Genomic DNA, 23,723 nt, shown 5'->3' on the forward strand with positions numbered 1-23,723 from the left:
GGACAATGTGATTTTCCGTGAATGGGTTATCCAAGACATCATCCACCCAATGGAAGAATCCATACTAACTCTTTGTGCATAAAATAAAAATTTAAAAGCCTCCAAAGAGCCAGGCATACTGGCCCACATCTGTAGTCCACTGGAGGCTGAAATAGGAGGATTGCAGGTTTGAGGACAGCTTCAGCAATTTAGCAAGACCCTGTTTAAAAAAAAAAGCTGGTGTGTAACTCAGGGGTAGAATGCTCCTGGATTCAATCCCCAGTACCAAAAAAGAAAACACACACACACACACACACACACGCGCACACACCCAGGTGTGGTGGCCCATACCTGTAACCCCAGCACTTGGTAAACTAAATAAGAAAGAGTGCAGATTTAATTCAGTGATACCTTGTTTATTTTTTTTGGTACTGGGGATGGTACCCTGGGGCCTTCTACCTCCGGGCTGCACTCCCAGACCTATTTTTTATATTTTATTTGGAAACAGGGTCTCTTAAGCCAGCTGAGGCTGGCTTTGAACCTCCTGTCTCAGCCTCCCAAGAGCGGGGATTACAAGGGTGCGCCACCACGCCTGGCTTGTAATACCTTGTGTTAATGTAAAAAATAAAAAGGGCTAGAGATGTAGCTTAGAGGTAGAACACTTGGCACTTGGGTTCAATCCTCAGCACGAGAGGGAGAGAGAGAGAGAGAGAGAGAGAGAGAGAGAGAGAGAGAGAGAGAGAGAGAAAAGGACTGTCTTTCTGGGCTTCAGTTTTCTCATCTGCAAGATGGAGATGGTGTTCATGACTGGGCCATGCTAAGGGTGGCTGAGATGGTCACAGCCTCTCAGGTAGCCAAGTATCAGTTTCTTAAATGATTTCATGCTTGATTGCTTATTGGTAGCACACATCATAGCACTTTATAAACTCTAAAAGCTAAGTGCCAGGTACAATTAAGAGGTTTTTTAATTTTTTTTTTTTTTTTTTGTGGGCCTGGGGATTGAACCCAGGGGCATTCTACCTCCAAATTACACCACCAGCCTGTTTTATTTTTTACTTTGAAACATGGCCTCTTCAGCTAGGTGTCGTAGCACATGCTTGGAATCCCTGTACTTGGGAGGCTGAGACAGGAGGATTGCAGGTTTAAGTCCAGCCTTAGCTACTTAGTGAGGGCCTCTACAACTTAATGAGACCCTGTTTCTTTTTCTTTTATTTCTTTTTCTTTGGTCAATATCAAAGAAATTAAACCCAGGAGCATTCTACCTCTGACCTACACTCCCAGCTTTTTTTTTTTTTTTATTCCTTATTTTGAAATAGGGTCTCACTAAGTTGTAGAGGGCCTACAAAATTGTTGAGCATGGCTGCAAACCTGCCATCCTCCTGTCTCAGCCTCCCAAGTACTGGGATTACAGTGCGTGCCAGCACACCCGGCTGCAAGCTGCCTCTTGAAGCAGGCTGCCTGGGGAGGGTGCAGGGCTCATCAGACTCTCGCTGTAGACCCCGAATCTCCCCATCACCCGTGTCCCTGTCCCCAAACCCACACCGCGCGTCTTACCGCGATGGCATCTTTAATTTCTTTGGCGTCGCAATAGGCCAGTGGTCTCATCAGGCCCACGATCAGCCGCTCGAACTTCCCGGTCAGCTCGTACTTCAGGTCAGCGATGAGGTCCTGGGGCGGGGGAGCGCCGTTAGAACAAGAAGTAACACTTGGTAAGCTCACCTGCCCGGGGTCACGCTTCCTTCCTGCCGCGTCCCTCGCGCCAGCTGCCGCCGTACCTTGCCGTAGAGGGACTTGTAGCTCTGGCAGATCTCCTGCCTCTGCCGGTTGCTCCGGGAGGTGATCAGCTCCAGAATGGCCTCCTTGTCGCTGCCTGGAAGGGAGGATGCTGGTCACCCTACCCGCCCTGCCTCCAGGAAGCCCTCCAGGGCCGCTTCCATTCTGGTCCAGCCTCGTGGCCCTGCAGACGCCAGTGTGCGCCTTCAGCTCACAGGGGAGGAAGGGGGGTACTTAATGGGGCTTCCTAAGTCCCCACTGGGAGAGGTCACGGAACACAAAATATCTGAGCTCAGAGGGCCTGGGTTTAGCTCCTTACTGCATGAGTAAGGAGACGGAGGCCCAGAGAGGCCAGCGCTCACCGGGTCTCATGAGCAGCCCCATGTACAAGTCCAGGTGTCTTAACATCTGGAGCAGGTGCTCTTAGTCACGGAACAGGCAAAAACACCACTAAGCACCACAGACAGGGTGGCGGTCGCCCCAGGAAGGTGGGGCTGTCCTCAGAGGATTTCCACGCTCCTTTCTCTCCCTATCTATCTATCTATCTATCTATCTATCTATCTATCTTTTTTGGTACTGGGGATTGAACCTAGGGGCATTTTACTCTCAAACCACACCTCCAGCCCTTTTGACTGTATTTTATTTTGAAATAGGGTCTCGCAGCCGCGTGTGGAGGTGCACACTGATAATCTCAGTACTTGGGAGGCTGAGACAGGAGGATCGCAGGTTCAAAGACAGCCTCAGTAAGTAGTAGGACTCTCATCAGCCTAATGAGACACTGTTTCAAAATAAAAATTAAAATATAGGGCTAAGGGTGTGGCTCAGGGGTAGAAGTTCCCTGGAATCAACCCCAGTACCACTAAAAAATAAAATAAAATAAAATTACAAAGAGTAAAAAGAGTAGATAAATAAATGAATGAATGAATGAATAAATAGACAGATAGGCAGGCCAGGGATGTCGCTCAGCCAGGAAGCACTTGCCTATCAAGCATGAGGCCCAGAGTCCTATTCCCGAAAAAAGAAAAATCTATCCACCATCTCCCAGGCCTCCCAACACCAGAAAGCCCTGGCCGTGCCCACTCGGGAGCCCGCTCAGCCTCCCGGCTCCTCTCCCGCAGGACCCACCGAAGCCCTTCATGGCGTTGTACAGAGTCTCAGCATCCTGGCCAGGGTCGAAGTCTGGGAAGTCACGGACAGAGCCCCGGTACTTAGCACCCTGTGGAGAGAAGAGCAGAGGGTGAGGTGCCCTTGGACTTGGACTGAGGGCCCAGAGCCAGCTCGGGTCAGACACCTGACCCTGCCTCAGGCCCTTCCTTCCCCAGAGAATTGACCCTGGGCCCAACCATCGACCACCGACCACCGCTGACACCTGCTGTGGGAAATCCCAGGAGGGCGGCTGGGCCGCGGCCGCAGCCTGTCACTCTGATGGAAATGGCTCCTAAGAGCAGCAGTGCCCCTCCCAATTCACGGCACTTCACAGTTTGCAAAGCCTTTCACCTCCTCTATTGGGTGAAGGGGCAACCGTAGGGGTCAGTTTCAGATGATCACAGACCAGGCAGTCAGGCACCAAGAAAGAACGCCCCCTAGGAAGTGGCCTCGCCCCGGGCCCCCCCCCCCCACCAACAGCTACTGTTGCCCCATCTTGGGTCCAACGCCAAGACAAGGGGCTGCCCCTCCGGGTCCCGTAAACCGAGCTGTGAACCGGCGTCTGAGGACAAGCTGGCAGGTCCTCGCAGGCAGGGAGCGGAGGGCGGTGAGCCAGGGGATCTCAGACATTGGATCTAAACCTCAATGCACAATGGCTGCTTCACAGAGGAGTCAGATGTGGGTCAGCAGCTGAGGAGTCTAGAGTCCCCGAAAGACACTGTGAGCCCAGGCTGCAGGGCTGTCGCTGGGCAGAGCTGGGAGCTGGAGGCTCAAGGAGCCAGCGAACCCCAGCCCTGACTTTCCTGAGCTCCCAGCCCAGTGCTCATCTAGCATAGCTAGATGAGCAGACAAGTTAACATAAAGCTTGTGATAAATTCCTTAAGAAGCCAGGTATGGTGGCACACGCTTGTCATCCCAGCATCTGGGAGGCTGAGACAGGAGGATCACAGTTTGAGGCCAGCCTCAGCTACTTAGTGAGGCCCTTTGCAACTCAGTGAGACCCTGTTTCAAAATAAAGAATAAAAAATAGGGCTGGGGGTGCCGCTTAGAGGGAGAATGCTCCTGGATTTCAAACCCAGTACAGAAAAAAAAAAAAAAAAAACCTTAAGAACAGGGAGTGACCCTGGACAGGCCCAGGGTGAGCCACCGACCGTCCCTCGAGTCCCCGGGGCCAGCCAGGCACCTGCAGCTCCTGGGTTTGTGTCCGCGGAGGCTGGCGCACGCCTCCGAGGTATGCACGCGTGGGCGCGGGCTGCTATTTAAAGCCCGGTCAGGGCGGGTGACCAGAAAGAACACTGCCTTCTTCCCGCCATCCGTCAATCCCCTGCAACCTGATCGCACCCCTGGGCCGAGAAGGAAAGAGTAACACGGGCCAAGTACGCAGACCAGGGCACCTTGCAAGCAGCTCAGGGAGCAGGGTCGGGGGCTCTGCCTGCGTCAGCCCTGGCTGGCCGGAGCCTGTGACACTCCTTAGGAAGCCCCACCCCGGGTAAACGCCAGTATCCTGAGAGCGGGTAGCCGACTGTCCCTTGCTCAGAGCCCAACCAAAGACTCGTGTCACGGTCACATGAATAAATGACCAGGAAGACAGGCCAGTGCGCTGGGGCGTTTTACCTCCAAACCCTTTTGTGTGTCTCAGCCCAGCCACCAGAAAAGCACAGGCAGTATCAGCTTCCAGGACGGCTGGAAGAACAAGAAAGTGTTTCTCCAGAGTGGGCGCTTTGCGAGGGGCCTCGGAAAGCCCCGCTCCCCTCCTGACTGCGCGGGGTACAGGGGCTGTGTCACAAATAAAACAAATAAATACGAACAAGAAGGCTACGTGGGAGCCGGGCATGGGGCGCGCGCTTGTCATCCCGGCACTTGGGAGGCTGAGGCAGGAGGATCGCAGGTTTGTAGCCAGCCTCAGCTACTGAGTGAGTTCTCAGCAACTTAGTGAGACGCAGTTTCAAAATAAAGAATAAAAAATAGTGGGGGCATGGCTCCAGAGGCAGAATGCCTCTGGGCTCGACCCCCAGTACTGCAAAGGAAAAGAAGTAAAAATCGGGCTGGGGGTGTAGCTCATGTAGCTTAGAGGTAGAATGTTCCTGGGTTCAACCCCCTAGTGCCAAAAAAAAAAAAAAAAAAAAAAAGCTCTGGGCTGCCAGGGCCGCAGAGCTCGGCCTGGGAAGGGCTCCGTGACCCAGCTGAGGGATGGATGAATGAAGCCGCTTACTGTGGCCCAGGCTGAGCCGGGATCCTAGAGAGGAAGGCGGGCGGGGTGGGCAGGGGACAGACGGGGTCCTGCAGAGGAAGGCGGGCGGGGTCGGGATCTAAGAGCGGAAGGCGGGCGGGGAGCGGATGCTTCTCTGGCACCATCGCCAGCGACAGGCTCTCCAGTGCCGGGGACTCCTGGAACCCGCGTGGGGAGTATCGAGCTTTGTCCTGGGCTCTGTCTGGCCCTGTGCGGCTGTTGTCGCCATGAGGTGCTTTTCTCTCCTCCTGCCTGAGCCCAGCTGTCGGAACCCACCCGAGCTTTCGCCTCCTAGCCGCATCTCCCAGGCCCACTTGGAACAAGGATGGAAAAGCACTTTAAGAACCACGTGGCCGGGCGTGGTGCGCACGCTTGTCATCCCCGTGCTTGGGAGGTGGAGACAGGAGGATCGCGCAGGTTCGAAGCCAGCCTCAGCTACTTGGTGAGGCTCTCAGCAACTCAGTGAGACCCTGTTTCCAAATAAAGTATAAAATAGGTCTGGGAGTATAGCCCGGAGGTAGAAAGCCCCTGGGTTCCACCCCAGTACCACACACACACACAAACACACACACACAAACACACAAACACACACACACAACCACATGGAAGCCAGGTGTGGTAACACATGTCTGTGACCCTAGAAGGCTGAGACAGGAGGATTGCAGGTTCTAGACGAGCCTCAGCAACTTAGAGAGATCCTGTTTCCAAATAAAAAGAGCTGGGGGTATAGCTAATGCTTCTGGGTTCAATCCCCAGATACCAAAAAGAGAGAGAGAGAGAGAGAGAGAGAGAGAGAGAGAGAGAGAAAGAGGGAGAGAGAGAGGGAGAGAAAGAAAGAACCGCTATTCTACATGTGGCCCCCAAGCCCCAAAATAGAGAGGGTAGATGATGTACCAAGGTCACCCAGCAAGCAGCCCTGGCTGCGAAGGGAACCTGAGGCTGTTTATTGTTATTTTCCGTGGTACTGTGGATGGAACCCAGAGGCATCCTACCTCTGAGCTACACCCCCAGCCCTATCTTATTTTTATTTTGAAACCGGGTCTCACCAGGTTGATGAGAGTCTCAATACTTGCTGAGTCTGTCCTTGAACCTACGACCCTCCTGTCTCAGCCTCCCAAGTACTGGGGTGATAGGCGTAGTCCACCGCACCCAGCCTGTATCTGTCTCGCTCCCTGGTTTATTTCCAGTGCCTAGCCTGGGGCCTGGAGCCACTAGGCGCTGGCTCACTAAATGTCTGTTTTATAAACGATATGTGAGTGGCTGAGGACATGTGCTGGGTCAGAGGATTCCTGGAGGTGACCTCTAAGCAGAGTTCTGTGGGATGAGGAACAGCGGTCCCGGGGGGCCGTGGGGGGTGGGGGGAAGGCTCGGCACAGAGGACACACATGGCCCAGGCTGGGGGCGGGGGAGGGAGGAGCTTGGGCCGACGTTCAGTCGCCCAGCTCCTTCACGGGGACGGAGGCCGGCAGAGTGGATGGGAGTGATGGACTTGAGCTGATGCTGCTGGCCTGGAGCTGCCCTGGGCACGCCGCTCAGGTCAGGACCCGGGGAGCAAAGCTGGGCACCAGCGCTCTTGTCCTCGCCTGAGGGACGACAAGGCACTGACCGAGAGTTTGGCCTTTTTTTTTGGTACTAGACGTTGAACTCAGAGGCATTCCACCTCTGAATTATATCTCCAGTCTTTTTTTCTTCTTCTTCTTTTTTCGCGGTACTGGGGATGGAACCCAGGGGCATTCTACCTCTGAGCTACAACCCCAGCCCTAGTTTTTAATCTTTATTTTGAAATAGGGTCTCGCTAAGTTGCTGAGGCTAACTGCAAACCTGTGATCCTCCTGTCTCAGCCTCCCAAGTGTTGAGATGATAAGTGTGTGCCTATACCTTGCCTTTTATGTAGATAAAAAGCAGTCAGATAAAGAGGCCATTTTTTTTTTTTTTGCAGCATTCGGGGTGGAACCCATAGGCTTTCTACCTTCCAAGCTACATCCCAGCCCTATTTTTTATTTTTTATTTTGAAACAGGGTTTCACTAGGTTGCGAAGGGCCTAAGTATCTGAGGCTGGTCGCGAACCGCGATCCTCCTGTCTCAGCCTCCCGAATGCTGGGGTGACCAGCCAGCTAAGAGGTCACATTTAAAGACACAGAGACAGTTGTCCAGACCCACGCTTCCCACCCACAGCCTCTCTCCCGGTCAGCCACGGCCTCTCGCTCCTGTAACTGCCCCTCGCTTGCCCCGCCTCTCTGCGGTCCCCGAGCCTGGCCGCCGCACCTGCGCAGACAGGCTCCCGGGCACAGGTGCCCACAATGGAAGGCGGGGAGCGCAGAAAGGGAGTTTCCACCCTGAAATATTCACCAGGTCCTGGTGCCAGCTGGTGAGCGGCCCAGGCCCAGGCCCGGCCCCACCCAGGCGGCTGCTGGAGCAGGTGTCCCTGGGGAGACCCGGGCCATGGCTGCCCCCACAGCACTCCGGCTGAGCGCAGCCCAGGCACAGCTCCTGCTCCCTCCCTGCCTGGTCCTCAAAGCATTTAAGTTCATCGCCATGTTCCAGCCCAAAATATCCCCAGGAAACAGGCCAGATCCAGGCCTCCTGGGAACTCCCAGGACGTCCCGCTACCTCCACAGGCCTCTGGGCCTCCAGGTCCCCTTTCTGGAAGGAGAAAGGGAGGAAACACCGTCACCAGGACAGAAGGAACTGGGGCGTGCAGCCCTGAGAGCAGTGAGAGGGCTGTTGTGTGCACCCGTGTGTGTGTTTGCCGGATGGATGCATGATTAAACAGATGCATGCATGCACGGGTGCATGTGTGTTTGCATGGGTGCATGTGTGTTTACATGGGTGTGTATGCATGTGTGCATCCGCAGAGTAAATGTGCACATGCACCCGTGTGTGTGTGCACTGATGCATGAGTGTTCACACGAATGTACGTGTGATTAAACAGATGCATGTGCACTTGCACGGATGCACGTGTGTTGCACAACTGCATGTTCATTCACATAGTCAGTGTGCATCTGCACTGATGTATGTGTGTTTGCAGAGATGCGTGTTTGCGCACACGTATGCGTGCTTGCATGGACACACGTGTGCATGCGCGGTGGGGGCGCTAGAAGCGGAGCTGAGAATCAGAAGCAAGAGACACACTGGAGCTCGGCCCAGGTGACCTTTCTCACACTTCTCTAGTGCTTTCTTCCCCTCCCTCTCCCGCCCCTTCTTCTCCGCCATTCCTCCCCAGGGCCCGCCCGGCCCCTGGTCCTTCCCCTCCCCAGCAGCTCTCTATCCTCTGCCAGAGCCCTGCGCAGGGCACCTGACCCAGCCCAGAGGAGGAGGCGCCCCTAGGGCCCTGCCCCCCTGGCACTGGCTTGCAAGGCCTGCAGGTCTGTTTATACTGGTCCAAGGCAATAAAAACCACAGCCAGCTAGGCAGATGGCCCGGCCCGAGAGCACTGTGCGGGGAGTCCCAGGACCCATGCCCAGGCCCTGGTCCCTCTTGTCTGCTGGGGTCGCCTAGCGCCCTACGCCTGACAGGAAGCAGCTCGGGTGTGACCACACATGGCACAAGGAGCCGGGCAAGACTTCCTGGCATCGCGTCCATCACCAGGAGGCCACGTGCGCAGCGCGCTAGGAGGCTGGCAGCGAGGCCGGGCTACGGCTCTTCTGAGGATGCTGGTTCTGTGTTGTACAACACACGGCTCTACACAGCTCTGTCTGTCCCTAAGGCCCCATGTGTTGGGTGCCGAGTCATGAAAACGGAGATGAAGTTTAGACTGCCCTGAGGCCAGCCACCTCCCAAGGGAGAAAGAGACCCAGAGGAACCAAGGAACTCCCGGCCCCAGCAGTTCCTGGGTGCAGAAGGGGTCGAGGGGCTGAGCCCGGTGTCCTCGGCTTTACCCCTTCCCTCCAACGCCATCGTCACGCTGACCACGCCGCTTCCTGTGAGGCCACCAGGAGGGCGCTCTCGGGCAGACCCTGACAGAGTGACCCTGGCTCTGACCACGGGAAGAGCCCAGTCTTAGCCACGCGGGAGCACGTCTCCACGGCCCTCGAATTCCACTTCTCAACAGTGTGGTCAGACAGCACGGGGGAGTGAGCTTAGCATCTTCCAAGCCAGAGAAATTTAATCCCAATGGGTGTGACAGGGAGCATCCCACTTCTGGGCAGGGAGGACCCTCTGTTGCTCTTTCTTTCTTCTTTCTTTCTTTCTTTCTTTCTACCCTTTGTTGCCCTTCCTTCCTTCCTTCCTTCCTTTTTTTCTCCATTTTTTTTTTTTTTTTTTGCAGTGCTAGGGATTGAACCCAGGGGCATTCTGCCTCCGAGCCTCACCCCCAGCCCTATTTTTTATTCTTTACATTGAAACAGGTTGCCGAGGGCCTCACTACGTGGCTGTCCTCAAACCTGGGATCCTCTGGTCTCAGCCTCTCAAGTACTAAGATTCCAGGTGTGCGCCACCCGGCTCTCCATTGCTTTCACTTGTGGGCATCCATTTCCTTTCCTGGGAAAACCACTCTTAGGCCACACATTTCTTACGGGACCAACCCATCCTCCTGGCTCCAAGAGATGGCCGGTAGCCAGGTCTACCAATCAGAACCCGGGCTTCCCCTGGCATCACGGGGTGAGATACGCTGCTTTCTTCTGGTCTGCCAAGGCAGCCCGCGCTGCTGGTGACTAGCATGCCAGGCAGAGAAGAGCCCGGCCAAGCATGGAGCCCCCGGCGGAGCCCCACTCAGGAGGCACGCCATCATTTGGGCCCTGGGTCCAGCCAGACTTGAAGCCTGATGCTTCTCAGTCGTTTGAGCTAATAAGCATCCTCTTCTGCCGAGATACTGTGTACCATCAGCGGGAGCTCGCTCTGAAGAGTTGCGACTTATAACACAGACCCTCTCCTGCTCTTGGGAGCCGATGCCGAGGGTCTCTACGGCAGGCTCGTGGCTCCAGGGCCCAGGACAGGCAGGGCGCACTCAGGAGAGAGAGGTCCGCTTACCTGTGCTGGGTTGGCCATGGTCTCAGGTTCCGCAGCAGAAACCACTGTGGGGAAGGAGGAGAGAGTGAGGTTCGCCCGCTCACGGCCCCACGGCGCTGCCTCCAGCCCGCGGGCGAAACCACCTCGGGGACCGGGCTGGGGGCCAGGCACCTTCTTCTTGGAGGAAACGGACAGACTGGAGGGCGTCCAGCCTGGCCCAGCAGGGTGGGAACGGGACCGGAGTGTCGAGGGCCCGAGGGAAGGAGGGCGGGCGGGACGGTGACCCTCGCCGGCCGCCGCTGCAGGGCCTGACCTGGGTGAGAGCTGGATGTCATCTCCCTCCTCCCTTGGGCCCTCCAGGCGTCTGATCGCCCCACTACAGAGGGGGGACCGAGGTCGGGGAAGCGAGGTCGGGGGCCTCCCCGCAATGTGTGACCAAGACCAAGCTACGTAGAGCTGGAGCCAGCAAACTGCAGGCTCAGAGTTGGTGCTGTCTGCACCCTGCACGCCTTCTTCCCACGTCCCCAGGATGAGTGGCTCCTGAACCCAAACTCCGACCCCCGGTCCGTGGACGAGAAGCCGCCTGCGCCTCCTGGGGCATCCCCAGTGCAAGTCAACAGGCCTTCCCTGGGTACTAGGGAGGCTGAGAGAGGAGGACCGCAGGCTGGAGGACAGTCTGAGCAAGTAGTGAGACCCTCGTCAACCTAGTGAGACCCGGTTTCTAAAAAAAAATAAAATAGGGCTGGGGGTGTGGTTGGAAGGTGGAATGCCCCTGCGTTCAATCCCCAGGGCCATAAAAAAGCCTCTCTTCACTGAGGCTCGGGGCAATGTGTTTGGAGAAATGTGGTTTAGAAACTGCTTTCGCTTCTGCTTTTCTGGGGTGAAGGCGATGACGATCAGGCTGAGACGGGGTAAGCAGGCTGGGCCCCAGGTGGCTGGGGTGGGAGAGGATGGCCTGGGCGGGGCGGGCTGGAGGCCACTGTGAGCCCCGGAGCTTTCTCTGATGAGACGAGGTCACTGGGGGATCTGAAGGAGGTGGACACCAGATCCCAGTGAGAATGGCCAGGGAACAGAGGCAGGTGTCGGGAGACCCGGGCTCTCCAGGGAAGGAGCAGGGGTGTGACCCAGAGACCAACGCGCAGGGGTGAGACCCAGCGGAAAGGCGCTGGTGAGCACTGGGCAAGAAGCAGGAGAGCGCTCAGCAACGTCCAGGGTAAAAGCAGGAGACGGAGGGGCAGGCTGCCTGTTTTAAGCAGACCTGTGCAATTTGATCTTTTAACCATGTCTACGAATTGCTCTTTTGTTTCTTCTTTTGGACAGGGGATTGGGCCCAGGGGCATTCTACCTCTGAGCTAACCCTCAGCCTTTTTATTTTTAAGACAAGGTTTCACTAAGTTGCTGAGGGACTCGTTAAGCTGCTGAAACTGGTGGTGCGATCTTCCTGTCTCAGCACTGCGCCCAGCTTATGTATTGCTTTTTATTTTTATTTTTTGCAGTACTAGGGATTGAACCCAAGGGCATTCTACCTCCAAGTTATATCTTCACCCTGTTTTTAAATTTTTTATTAGGAAACAGGGTCTCCTAAGCTGTGGAGAGCCTAAGTCGCTGAAGCTGGCCTCGAACCTGCGATCCTCCCATCTCAGCCTCCCAAGTACTAGGATTACAAGTGAGCGCCACCACGCCCGGCTCCGCAAGGCTTGTTTCTGCATTTACCCCAGGTGACTTGATGGGACGGGCACAGCCAGCCTCAGCAGGCACTTTAGGTGGAAGCGAGGGGGCTCTGTCGTGTTTGCCCACGTGTCCCCACAGCCACGTTCCCCAAACTGCAGCAAAGGCCACTCATCAGCTGGGGTTGGGCGGGACTGAGCGCAGAGATCTGCAATCGCAGCTGTGCTGGAGGAAACCCTGCTGTTGCCCTGGCAACCAGGGGCCCCTTGGTAAAAAGTTCAGCCCTCACCAGGAAATGGAACCCCCACCGGGAGGGGGCTGCCGCCTCAGCCGGGCAGGGAGCCAGCGCTGGTTTCCTCGGGCCTGGGGGATGAAGAAGACAGTCTTCAAGAGGGGCCCAAGGCTAGCAGACCCGGGACTGAGCGAGGCCCAGAGGCCTGGAGGCACGGGGGAGGGAGGCCCGAGGCCCGTAGCAGGCTCGGCGGCCATTCTCCTTTGGCCTTGTTGCTGGAAACTCTGGGGCTGGCTGCCGCCCAGGCCCATCTGGAAGAAAGCCCCTTTCCAAGGAGAGGCCGCCCAGAGGCCTCGGGCTGGGGACGTGGCCAGGGTCTGACAGCGCTTTCTGTGTACTTTGTGTGAGCGCAGGTCTCACACACACGTAGAAAGCGAGCTTCCACCAAACTAGACGTTAAGGCGCGTCTCCCGACAGACAGCCAGACAGACAGCCAGCCCCTCCTCTGGGGAATCTGTAGTCAGCTCCTGGCTGTAGTCACTTGTGTGTTTACCTTGGCAACTCGAGGCCTCAGATCCCTCCCACTCCGGAGAACCAGACCACGCTTCTCAAATGACCTGACCGCTTTGTATCCAGTGTCTCCGAACCCCAGCAGAGCCCGCACCGTCCACCTCTCCAAGAGTCCAGTTTTCAAAAGGGGATAAAGGTGTCTCGGGATGCAAGTGCCTTGCTGGGATCCCACAGCAGCCCCACACCTCTGCCCCACAGCAGCGGTTCCCAGCAGGACTCCACGGCTTGGGGCCCGGTCCAGGGACCTCAGGGGGAGCAGTAGGAAAGCCCCGCTTCCGGCTACGCTTGCTTTTTTTTTTTTTTGTGGTACTGGGGATGGAGCCCAGGAACATAGCCAGCCCTAGTTTTTATTCTTTATTTTGAAACAGGGTCTCACTGAGTTGCAAAGGGCCTCACTAAGTAGCCGAGGCTGGCTCTGAACCTGCGCGATCCTCCTGTCTCCGCCTCCCAAGCGCGGGGATGACAAGCGTGCGCCACCACGCCCGGTTTCACTTGCTTTTATATAACTTCAGACAAGCCGGGTTCCCGCTCGGGCCTTGCTTTTTTTATCAACAAGATGGGGACAATAAGCTGGGTGCGGTGGCGCACGCTGATAATCCCAGCATTTGGGGGGCTGAGACAGGAGGCTCACAGGTTCACGGCCAGCCTCAACTGCATAGTGAGGCCCTCCGCAACGCAGTGAGACCCCGTTTCAAAATAAAGAATAAAAAATAGGGCTGGGGGTGGAGTTCAGAGGTAGAATGCCCCTGGGTTCTATCCCCAGGACTGCTAAATAAATAAATAAATGAATAACCGGGGTAATCTACATCACTCCCTCTGTGGGAGCTCTGTTAATGTGAGATCGTCTATAGATTCCTACTAGAGATCTTCACAGCAGAACATCAGTCCCGGAAGGTTCCCGTGGGATCCCTCGCTCCTCATCCCCAGTCTGCAAGTTTCATCATCTCAGTTGAAACAGTTGCTCAAGACTGGCAAACACAGGCCCTCCACGCCTCCCAGGAACTCTGACGCTCTTCTGGCCTGGACGCCCTCGAGGGCCCAACATGGCCGATCAGCCCAGGAGTCCACCTGGGGTTAGAGGCGGGGTGGGGGTGGGGTGGCTTGTCACCCTCTGCCCTCCTCTCTAGCCTGCAATCACATTTCCTTTTGTCCCTTTTGGACTCTGGCTGATTTTAGGAGACGCAGGACACCATTGCCCAACCCTAGAGAGAGGGCGGGGCAGGGCCAAGGCACAGTGGCACGGGCCTGCAACCCCAGTACATGGGAGGCTGAGACAGGAGGATCGCAGGTTCGGGGCCAGCCTCCACAAGTAGTGAGATTCCCAGCAATCTAGTGAGACCCTGTTTTAAAATAAAAAATAAAAGCCAGGCATGGTGGCGCATGCTTGTAATCCCAGAATTTGGGAGGCTGACAATGGGAGGATCACAGTTTGAGGACAGCCTCAGCTACTGCTTAGTGAGGCCCTTTGCAACTCAGTGAGACCCCGTTTCGAAATAAAAACTAGGGCTGGGGGTATAGCTCAGAAGTAGAATGCCCCTGGGTTCAACCCCTAGTATCAAAAAAAAAAAAAAAAAAAGCCTGGGTGTTGAGTGTTGAGTCACAGCCAATCCCCCCACCAGTTATTTATTTATTTATTTTTGTGGTACTGACGATGAAACCCAGGGGCTTTCTACCTCCAGTCTACTCCCCCCAGACCTATTTTATTTATTTTGAAACAGGATCTTACTAGTTTGATGAGAGTCTTTTTTTTTTTTTGGTGGCACTGGGGTTCCTGGAAGCCCTTCTACCTCCGGGCTACACTCCCAGACCTATTTTTTATATCTTTATTCGGAAACAGGGTCTCTTAAGCCAGCGCGGCTGGCTTCGAACCTGCGGGATCCTCCTGTCTCCGCCTCCCAAGTGCGGGGATGACAAGCGTGCACCACCACGCCCGGCCGAGAGTCTCATTGTTTGCTGAGGCTATCCTTGAGCCTACAATCCTCCTGTCTCAGCCTCCCAAGTACTGGGATAACAAGTATGCGCCACTGCGCCCGGCTCAATTTGTGATTTATTTATTTATTTATAAAGTACTATGGATGGAACTCAGGGGCAATATACCTCCGAGGTATACCCCCAGCCCTATTTTTTTATTCTTTATTTTGAAACAGGGTCTCACTGAGTTGTAACTGTACCGGTATTAGGAAATGGCCTCAAAAGATTCGAAAAAGAAATTTTGGTTATTAATATATATTTCAAAACTTGGTTTATAGAAAGTGGAGTTCAGACATGTAAAAAAGAAAAGCAGTTATGGCCTGGTTACTGCCAGGGACTCAAGTAGCTGTTATAATGCAAAGGAGCCACACGAAAGGAAAGTGATTAGCAAGTGGACAGAGGAGTGGGGACCTCGGACTTTCACATCTAAAAACAAGTTTGCATAAAAAATGATATCTAGTCAGAAGCTAAGAATTCCCCAAGAATATGGGAGGAGGGCACTGACCTTTGAGAAAGGTGACCTTGTGAATCATTCTGGTCTTAACAAAAGAAACCTAGGCTTATACTTGCAGTTAGGCAGGAAGGGTTTTTTTTGTTTTTGTTTTTGTTCTTTTTGGCCAGGCCAGAAATCCCCACAAGTATAACAAAAGAGGTCTGTGTGGAGTTAAGGGGCGGACTTACACCTAGGTCATAGGATTGCGTGGTAGAGCAAGATGGGGGACTTTGTATCTATGAAAGCTGTTTTGCATTTTGAACTCTGGTGACTTCGTTTCGGGCCACCCCCTATACTACTCTGCGATAGTATGGAGCTGTAACTGTATTCGTTATTTCTATCTTTGTAATAATACACTCATTTAAGTCTTCAGCAAGAGTTCAGACTAGTGTATATCTTTCCTAAGTCTGGACAAGGACCCGCGTTTACGGGAAGAGTTTCTGGGAGCCTAACGGAGGTCCCCGGGAACAGTTCCCCCAAACCGTAACAGCAGAGGGCCTCATTAAGTAGCTGAGGCTGTCTGCGAACCGCGATCTTCCTGTCACAGCCTCCCAAATGCTGGGATGACAAGCGTGCGCCACCACGCCCGGCTTCGGTTTGAGATTTCAATAATAGACCTAAACGGACCTCGATGTCTGCATCGGCAAAAATGTGTGCAGGAACACCCACTGGCACTCTGAAATGGCAGAGACAAGCTGTGAGCGCTGTGCCTGGCGCATACTGAAGACCCAGCAAACGTGAACCTTTGTTCTGGTGGGCCCCAGCGTCTCCAATGGCGGCAGCATCTTGGCCAGGTAATTATCAATGCGGGCTTTGCACGCAAGGTCCTCCCGTTCACACCCTGACTCTGCACATTCCTAGCTCGGGACCTGGGGTGATGACCTGAGCGTTGTGCAACTCCCCTTCTTGGCGTCCTCATCTCTGAGATGACGCCCCCCTCATTAGGTTTGGATTGGTACTGGGTGATTATAAAAAAACCACCCAGACTTCTGTGGGAGAGCACACTATCTCACCCCAAATATATTTCCATGGCGTCCTATGAGTTAGTCATTCAGAGACATTGCAGCTTGTGGACACAAGACAGGCTGGCTCTGCAAAGCTGTCCCTTGGCAGGAAGAAAGCGACACGGATCTACCCTCATGCACTGCAGAGCTGGGCCGAGGGGCTTCTTTCTGATCCCTCTCCTCCTCCTGCTGAAAGTTAGAAAAAACTGGGGCCTAGCCAGGCACGGTGGCACATGATTGTAATCCCAGCATTTGGGAGGCTGAGTCCAGAGGATCGTGGTTCACGGACAGCCTCAGCTACTTAGTGAGGCCCTCTGCAACTCAGTGAGACCCTGTTTCAAAATAAATAATAAAAATAGATAAAAATAGGGCTGGGGGTGTGTGGCTGGGGGGAAGAGTGCCCCTGGGTTCTAACCCCAGTACTGCAAAAAAAAAAAAAAAAAAAAAAAAAGATTAGACCCTGACACCTGGCCCAGAGAGAGGTGGCAGACCACAGATAGCACTTACTTGGAGACTTGGTGTCTAACAAGACACGCCATGGCCACTGCGCCCCCGCTGCTGCACCACCGCCACGCCACACCACTCTGTCTAGCTCTAGGGGAGGTTTGGCCCCGTTACCCCTTTTAGTGTCTCAAACTCTGTTTTTTGTTTCTGAAAAATGTGTGTGTGTGTGTGTGTGTGTGCGCGCGCGCGCATGTGTGTGTGCGTGCGTGCGTGTGTGTGTGTGTGTGTGTGTGTGATACTGAGGAATGAACCCAGGGGCATTCTACCTTTGAGCTATACCCCCAGCCCTGTTTGTATTTTTTAGTTTTAAACAGGGTCTTGCTAAGTGGCTGAAGGGCTCGCTAGGTTGCTGAAGCTGGCTTTGAGGCTGGCTTTGAGCCCGGGCTCCTCGTGTCTCAGCCTCCCAAGCACTGAGATTACAGCGGTGTGCCACCACGCCTGCGCGTGTGCATTTTAAAATTGGCATGCTTTTCTCTCTATTAATCTGTATAACTGCAGTCCTTCCGTTCATAGATGAAAATAATCAAAACTAAGTCAGGCGTGGCAGCGCACGCTTGTCATCTCAGTGCTTGGGAGGCTGAAATAGGAGGATCACAGGTTCGCAGCCAGCCTCTGCTACTTAGTGAGGCCCTCTGCAACTTACTGAGACCCTGTTTCAAAATAAAAAAAGGGCTGGGGGTGTAGCTCGGGGGTAAGGGTACACTGAAGACACCCCTGCACCTCTGTGCCCAGCGGCTGGCTGTACTCGAGCTGGCCGCTCCAGTTACTCTACGGCTAGGTGTCTCCCGTCCACAATGCCTCCTCCCCCAAGTCAGAAATGCCCTCTACCAGCGTGGGTTTTTTTTTTTTTCCCTGGTACTGGGGGTGGAACCCAGGGGCATTTTACCTCTGAGCGATATCCCCAGCCCTAGTTTTTTATTTTGAAACAGGTCTCACTAAGTAGCTGAGGCTGGCTGAGAACCCGGATCCTCCTGTCTCAGCCTTCCAAACGTTGGGATTATACGTGTGTGCCACCACGCTCGGCTCTACCAGCGTTTTCTATCCAGCCTTCTAGAGTCTTGACCAATGCTTTTCCATCTTGGCCCCTTTAAAGCAAACTGGGGACTGTCCCCAAAATACCAAAAGCAACGCCCAGAGGGACCCCAGTTCTAGGGGGAGGCCTGGGCTTTGGCAGCTTCTCACATCTTTCTATGTGATTCCGAGGCTCAGCCAAGGGGGCTGAGAGGCACTTTTCCCGGTGGAATTCAAATGCCCGCCTCTTCCTGGAAGCCAGGAGCGCTTTCTGCCTCCCAGGAATACCCGAGGTGCAGGGGGCCCTGGAGACCTGAGTGGCAGCTGGGACCCCTGTGGATTTACCAGTGCTCCACTGGGGGGGTGGGCGTGGGGGCCCAGCCTCCATCCTAGTCTCTCCTAGCCTCGGGCTATTTGCAGATCAGTCAGTTCTGGATAACTGGTGGCACCACACAGAGCTTCTAACACTTTCTCCCTGGGTTCTATCTGATAAAGGACACTCCGCTTCCCTCCCCCACAGGTGGAAAAACCAGTTCTGCCTCCAATCGAATATTCCTTCCAATTATACAGGGCTCTGCGGATCCTCTTCTTGGCTGGTTACTGACGTCAGTCTCATCATTGATCAAATGGTAGGTGATTAATCGGCAGCACAGGATCATTTCTCTGTGACTCAGGCTTTTACCTTTTTGTTTGTTTGCTTTTTTTTTTTTTTTTTTTAGGTACTAGGGATTGAACCCAGGGACATTCCACCTCTGAGCTAAACCCCCAGCCCTATTTAATTTTTTAATTTGAAACAGGGTCTCACTAAGTTGTGAGGGTCGTGCTAAGTTGCTGAGGCTGGCTTCGAACCTGCGATTCTCCTGGGATTACAGGTGTGCACCACCACACCTGGCTTTTTAAATTTTTTTTGAAAATTATTATTATTACTGTACATGCTTCTTTGCTGTTCCCTGAGAGAGACTAACCATTTGCCTACGGCAAGCAGAGGGGACACGTAAGGACCGTGGAGGTCTTTCTACCCAGCAGGTGTAAAAAGCTTTCTTTAGTGACACCCTTGAAAAGTCCCAGGAAAAAGGGAACCATTTTCCACCTGCACTTTGCTCTTCCTCCTACGGCCGGAGAGAAAGGAGCTCGGGAGTTTCGGATTCTACCCAACTCCATAAGGAAAATTACTGATTAACTCAGGGCTAATTTTTCAAAAAGTACCTATCGCTCAAATGAGGCTCAGTGTAGGAGTTGGGAACAGGACAGAAAAGAGATGAGTCCCTGCTCCAACCAAGTTGGCAACTGATTACAGCCGTCTGCAAAACGGGAGATTCTGTGAACCCCCACTAACAACAACAACAAAAAATTGATGAATCAAGACATACTCTGTGTGTGTGTGTGTGTGTGTGTGTGTGTGTGTGTGCGCGCGCGCAAGCGCACGTGCTGGGATTGAACCCAGGGGAATTCTATCTCTGAGCTATACCCCCAGCTCTATTTCATTTTTATTTTGAAACAGGGTCTTGATAGGTTGATGTGTGTCTTACTGCTGGGTTCAATGCTTAGTAACACACACACACACACACACACACACACACACACACCCCCCACACACACACACTAAAAAAGGACATGTAAGAGTCTGCCATTTTCCTCCAGACTATCATCAGTGCCTCCTGGAATGTGTACACCCCACTCTGAAGGCCCTCATTCCTATAAAATCCAGATCCTTCCCAGGCTGGGGTATAGCTCAATGGTAGAGTATGTGCCACGTATGCGTGAGGCCCTGGTATCATATTAAAAAAAAAAAATCTCGGTCCTTCCCTTCCCTGTTTCTGATGGCTTCCCTGCGACCAGCCTGTGGCTGGGCGCCTCGGCTGAGGCAGCCGGGGTAAATGCCATCCTGGCCCTGGGCCTGGCACCCCCAGCTCCAGGCACTCAGCTTCTTAGAAAGCAGTGACTTCCCCTTCTGACCTGGATCCATCTTTCCCAGGCTGGACAAAGGCCTGGACATCGTCTGGTTGTCTCAGGACCGCAAAGGGTCTGACCTAGGTTTGAATCCCAGCTCACCTCTCCTTCGTATAGTGCAGAGAGGTCCCCCAAAGTATTTAGCATACCACCTCCTTTTCAGAAAAAAAACAATTACTCAGTGTCTCTCTGGAAATTAACCTCTTTTTTTTTTTTTTTTTTTAGGAACCGGGGATTCTCCTGTCTCAGCCTCCCAAGTACTGGGATTACAATCATAGGCCACCACGCCCGGCTCCAAATCCACCTTCTTTAAGCAAATAAGCAGAGGATGCAGGGACAAACTTGCCTTCTATTATAGACCTGGAATTCATTCCAGCAGCCTGGGGCGATACCACCCACTCTGGAACTTCTGGTGCAGTGTCTCCCAATACGCCCAGAGCCCGTCTACCTGAGGGGGTCTACCTCGAAGGAGCTCATTGTAAATGTAGCTCTGTGGCCCTGGGCAAGTATTGCTCCTCTGTGCACCTCTCTCACATGTGAAATGAGGATAGAAAAACAGTGCTTGTCTCAAGAGTTATGGTGAGGGTGAGAATTAAGAGGCATCCAGCCAAGCAGGCGTAATCCCAGCACTTGGGAGGCTGAGACCGGAGGATTGCAGGTTCAAAGCCAGCCTCAGCAACTTAGGGAGGCTCTCAGCAATTTAACAAGACCCTGTTTCCAAATAAAAAATAAAATAGGGCTGGAGGGTGTGGCTCAGAGGTAGAATGCCTCTGGGTTTAATCCCCAGAACCACAAAAGAGAGAGAGACAGAGAGAGAGAGAGAGAGAGAAAGAAAGCAAGCAAGAAAGAGAAGTCTAGTGCTTAGAAGAGGACCCGGACTGCAGGAAGCACTATGTAAGAGTTTGTAATTATTTTCTCTTTTAAACTTTTGAGAGCTGGAGTGTTCACGTCTACACAGTGGGCACGAGAGCACCTACCATATCCATGGCTCAGCCAGGCTCAATAAAAAATGGTGGTTGCTGTTTTACAGTTATTATTATTATTCTTTTGTGATACTGGGAATCAAACTTAGGGGTTGCTCTACCACTGACCTACCTTACTATTTTATTTATTTGTTTGCTACTGAGAATTGAACCCGTGGGCATTTTCTATGCTGAGCCATACCCCCAGCCCTATTTCATTTTTTATTTGGAAATGGTCCCTTGCTACGTTCCAGAAGGCCCCACTAAGTTGCTGAGGCTGGCCGCGCACCTGCAATTCTCCCGTCTCAGCCTCCCAAGCACTGGGATTACAGGCATGCACCACCTCGCCTGGCTACTTTATTGTTTATTCTGAGACAGGGTCTCACTAAGTTGCCCAGGCTGGCCTTGACTTTACGCTCCTCCTGTCTCAGCTCCCGAGGTGCTGAGGTTACAGGTGTGCGCCATCACGCCTGGCTACAGTTATCCTTTAGGCAGGATGAGGATGCCCGGTTTGCAGGCGAGGAACCCAGCAGCGTGCCTTCTTGAGAGCCACACCCTTTAGAGATTACAACAGCAGCCTCTTCTCGTTTCCAACACTCTGCCAAGTACAGGCACTTCCACATCTGCCTCATTAACTCACGAAGGCCTCAGTTTCATCTTCATTTTATAGAGGGGGGTCTGACGTCCTGGAAGCCAGGGACAGTCTATTGTCCAGAGCTGGTCTCTGGTCTCTGCTGGTCTCTGCGGGCATTTTTCAACAGCAGGAGGAAAGGAAATTGGGAATGCAGATGGGAATGCAGCTGGATTCCAAGCCAAGCCATTTATAAGCATAAAGACCCCCCCACACACACACTTCCTCTCCTCTGCTGGAGGGAGAGTGGGGGTGAGCACACTCAGGAATCCGAGCACATACCACATCCTGGGCCTTGTCCCCACCCAGGAAGTATCCTGGGGAGGCTGGGTGGGGGAGGCTGGTGACACCCACGGGTCTCCCCAGAAAAATCCCAGAATGGTACAGAAGCCCCATCCAAATCTGACCACTTTTGCCAGCTGGGCGCCCGGCACAGGCCTCGTCCCTCTAGAGAGGAGGCAGCCAAGGCCCAGGGGGCTGGCAGGGCGCCCAGGGGCTGGCAGGTGAGGGGCTGAACCTGGTGTCCCGGGCTCCCTGTGGGTGCTGCAGTGCAGAGGTCCCCGTGCGGGCAGCCACCCAGCACTGCAGAGCCCCCCGCCCCCACTCCAGGATCTCCCTGAGTGGCCCAGATCTGCACCTCCTCTGCACACAATCACCCACATTCTGCCGCGGCCCTTACCCAGGAACCACAAATACTTTCTGTATCCAGGCCGACTTGGGAACAAAAGGGCAGAAACCAAGGAAAGACGGGAGAGTGACTGTCACAGCTGTGCGGGGTGGAGGCCTGGCGCCTCCCCAGCCCCACCCAACTCCCAGGATCCCGGTCCTAGAGCAACTGGATGCTGGAAACCAACCCCAAGTGGCTCGGGGTGGTAAGAGCCCAGAGAGCAGGGGCTCGCCCAAGGTCCCCACCACACCTGAACGGGAACCCAGCTGCCCACGAGCCCCAGCTGGCGCCCTCTGCAAGGCCCGAAGGTCAGGCTCTCAGGGGCTGGACGGCCCCACTCCCCTGGGAGGGCCACCGAGGCCAGCGGTCTGGGTGGGTGGGGCTGCGGCTTTAAGGTGTGTTTTGGGCAAGTGGGGAGGAGGGGCGGGCCGGTTCTTGGGGGAAACTGCAGCCCTTTCTCAAAGCCTGAGGCCCTATGTCCAAATTTGGAATCGTTAGAGAAGACGGCCACAGTTAAGACAAAACGCAGGGGAGGAAGGTGGCAGAGTCCGAAAGACTTTCTCCTCCTCCTCCTCCCTTTCCCGGGCTGCCAGGGCTGGCCCAGGCACCCAACCTGTAATCAAGACGGTCCTGGTGGCTGACAAAGAAATCTGTTTCCATGGCAGTGTCTCCTGGGCCAGGGGCTCCGTTTATCAGCGCCCGACTTGGAGAAGGAAACGGAGGCTCAGGGAGGAGGCCGCTGACTGAGGCCGCACACCGCCAGCGGCTGGCCGGGACCCAGGTCACTTCCCCCTTGCTAGTGTTTGGGGGCCTCTGAAGCCCAAGCCCTGGGTAGGCACCTACGGTGCTTAGGAGGAGGGCCCGCCCCCACTCCCCTCCTGCCGGGAGACTCCTCTATAGGTTAAGTGGGGGTCCAAAGGGGTGGGGGCAGCAGAGCTCTGGGCATGGGCCGAGGGGCCTTCGCCTGTCTGCACATGGCTGCCCAGAGCACGCAGGGGCCGCTTCCAGGTCAGCCGAAGGGTTCCACTTTTCTTTTTTCTTTTTTGTACTGGGGACTGAACCAGGGGCATTCTACCTCCAAGCGGCACCCCCAGCCCTATTTTATTTCTTAATGGGAAACAGGCTCTCGCTTGGTACAGCAAGAAGCCCCGGCCAAACCCAACCCATTTTGGTAGGTTGCTGAGGCTGGTCTCGAACCTGTGATCCTCCAGTCTTGTACGGAGGGTTCTGCTCTTCACATTCTCAATCTTGGCCATACCTTTCCCGGGGACCCCAGCTGCCCCCAGTAATCCTGTGCCATCAAAGTTTCTCCAGCCCCCCCAAGCTGAGGCCGCGGGCCCCGGCCACACCCTCTGCGGGGCTGCGGACCCTCCTCGCGCGCCCCCCCCCAGCAGCGGCGCTGCCCGCCGCGCTCAGCCTGGCAGCGGCTGGGGGGCCGCAGACACCCCCAGCGCCCCGGGCGCCCCGCGCCCCCCGCCCCGCGCCCCGCGAGCCCACTCACCGCAGCCCGCGTCCCGGCAGCTCGCGGCCGAGCCCGTTAGCAGGAGCAGCTGCCGCAGCGACACGTGGCGCCCGGGGGCCAATGGGCTCGGCCGCGCCCCGCCCCGCCCGCGGGGATCCTGGGGCGTCACGGCTGGGGCGGGGCGGGGAGACCCCGAGCCCCCCGCCTGCTCCGACCCGCCCAGCTCCAGGGAGGCCGGGGCTCGGCCAGGTCACGGGCCCGGGCGGCGCGGCCCCCTGCTGGGCACCCCCCCCCCCCAATTCCTGCGCGTTGAGAAACGGGCGAGCGGAGCCAGGTCGCGAGCCCAGCGCCTCGTCTACGGCCCGGTCGGGTTTCAGGCCTCGACGGCTCCATTTACCCACTTTCAGGGAAGGAGCCTCCGGGAGGACCGGCGATGGCCAAGGTCACCTGGAGGGCCAAGGTCACCTGTCGGGGTGCAAACTCGTCCGGTGACCCCAGAGGGGCCCCGATTGGTGCTTGGAGC

At 54.9% G+C, this 23,723-nt stretch overlaps 1 protein-coding gene across 1 annotated transcript in view; it reads right to left on the minus strand.

Annotated features, from left to right (window-relative positions):
- The window catches only part of ANXA6 (annexin A6), a gene marked incomplete at its 5' end in the record, with an annotated part of 48,660 nt that extends 36,428 nt beyond the window's left edge, over positions 1–12,232 (minus strand). The window contains 6 exons of the mRNA XM_080699363.1: positions 1,534–1,647; positions 1,755–1,849; positions 2,878–2,968; positions 10,097–10,451; positions 11,789–11,951; positions 12,052–12,232. Coding sequence (XP_080555489.1) covers positions 1,534–1,647; positions 1,755–1,849; positions 2,878–2,968; positions 10,097–10,451; positions 11,789–11,951; positions 12,052–12,232 — 999 coding nt within the window. The remainder of the gene's footprint in view (positions 1–1,533; positions 1,648–1,754; positions 1,850–2,877; positions 2,969–10,096; positions 10,452–11,788; positions 11,952–12,051) is intronic.
- Between the last annotated feature and the right edge of the window lie 11,491 nt (positions 12,233–23,723).

This window comes from Muscardinus avellanarius (assembly GCF_963383645.1).
Source record: "Muscardinus avellanarius genome assembly, chromosome: 7".
Classification (NCBI taxonomy): Eukaryota; Metazoa; Chordata; class Mammalia; order Rodentia; family Gliridae; genus Muscardinus; species Muscardinus avellanarius.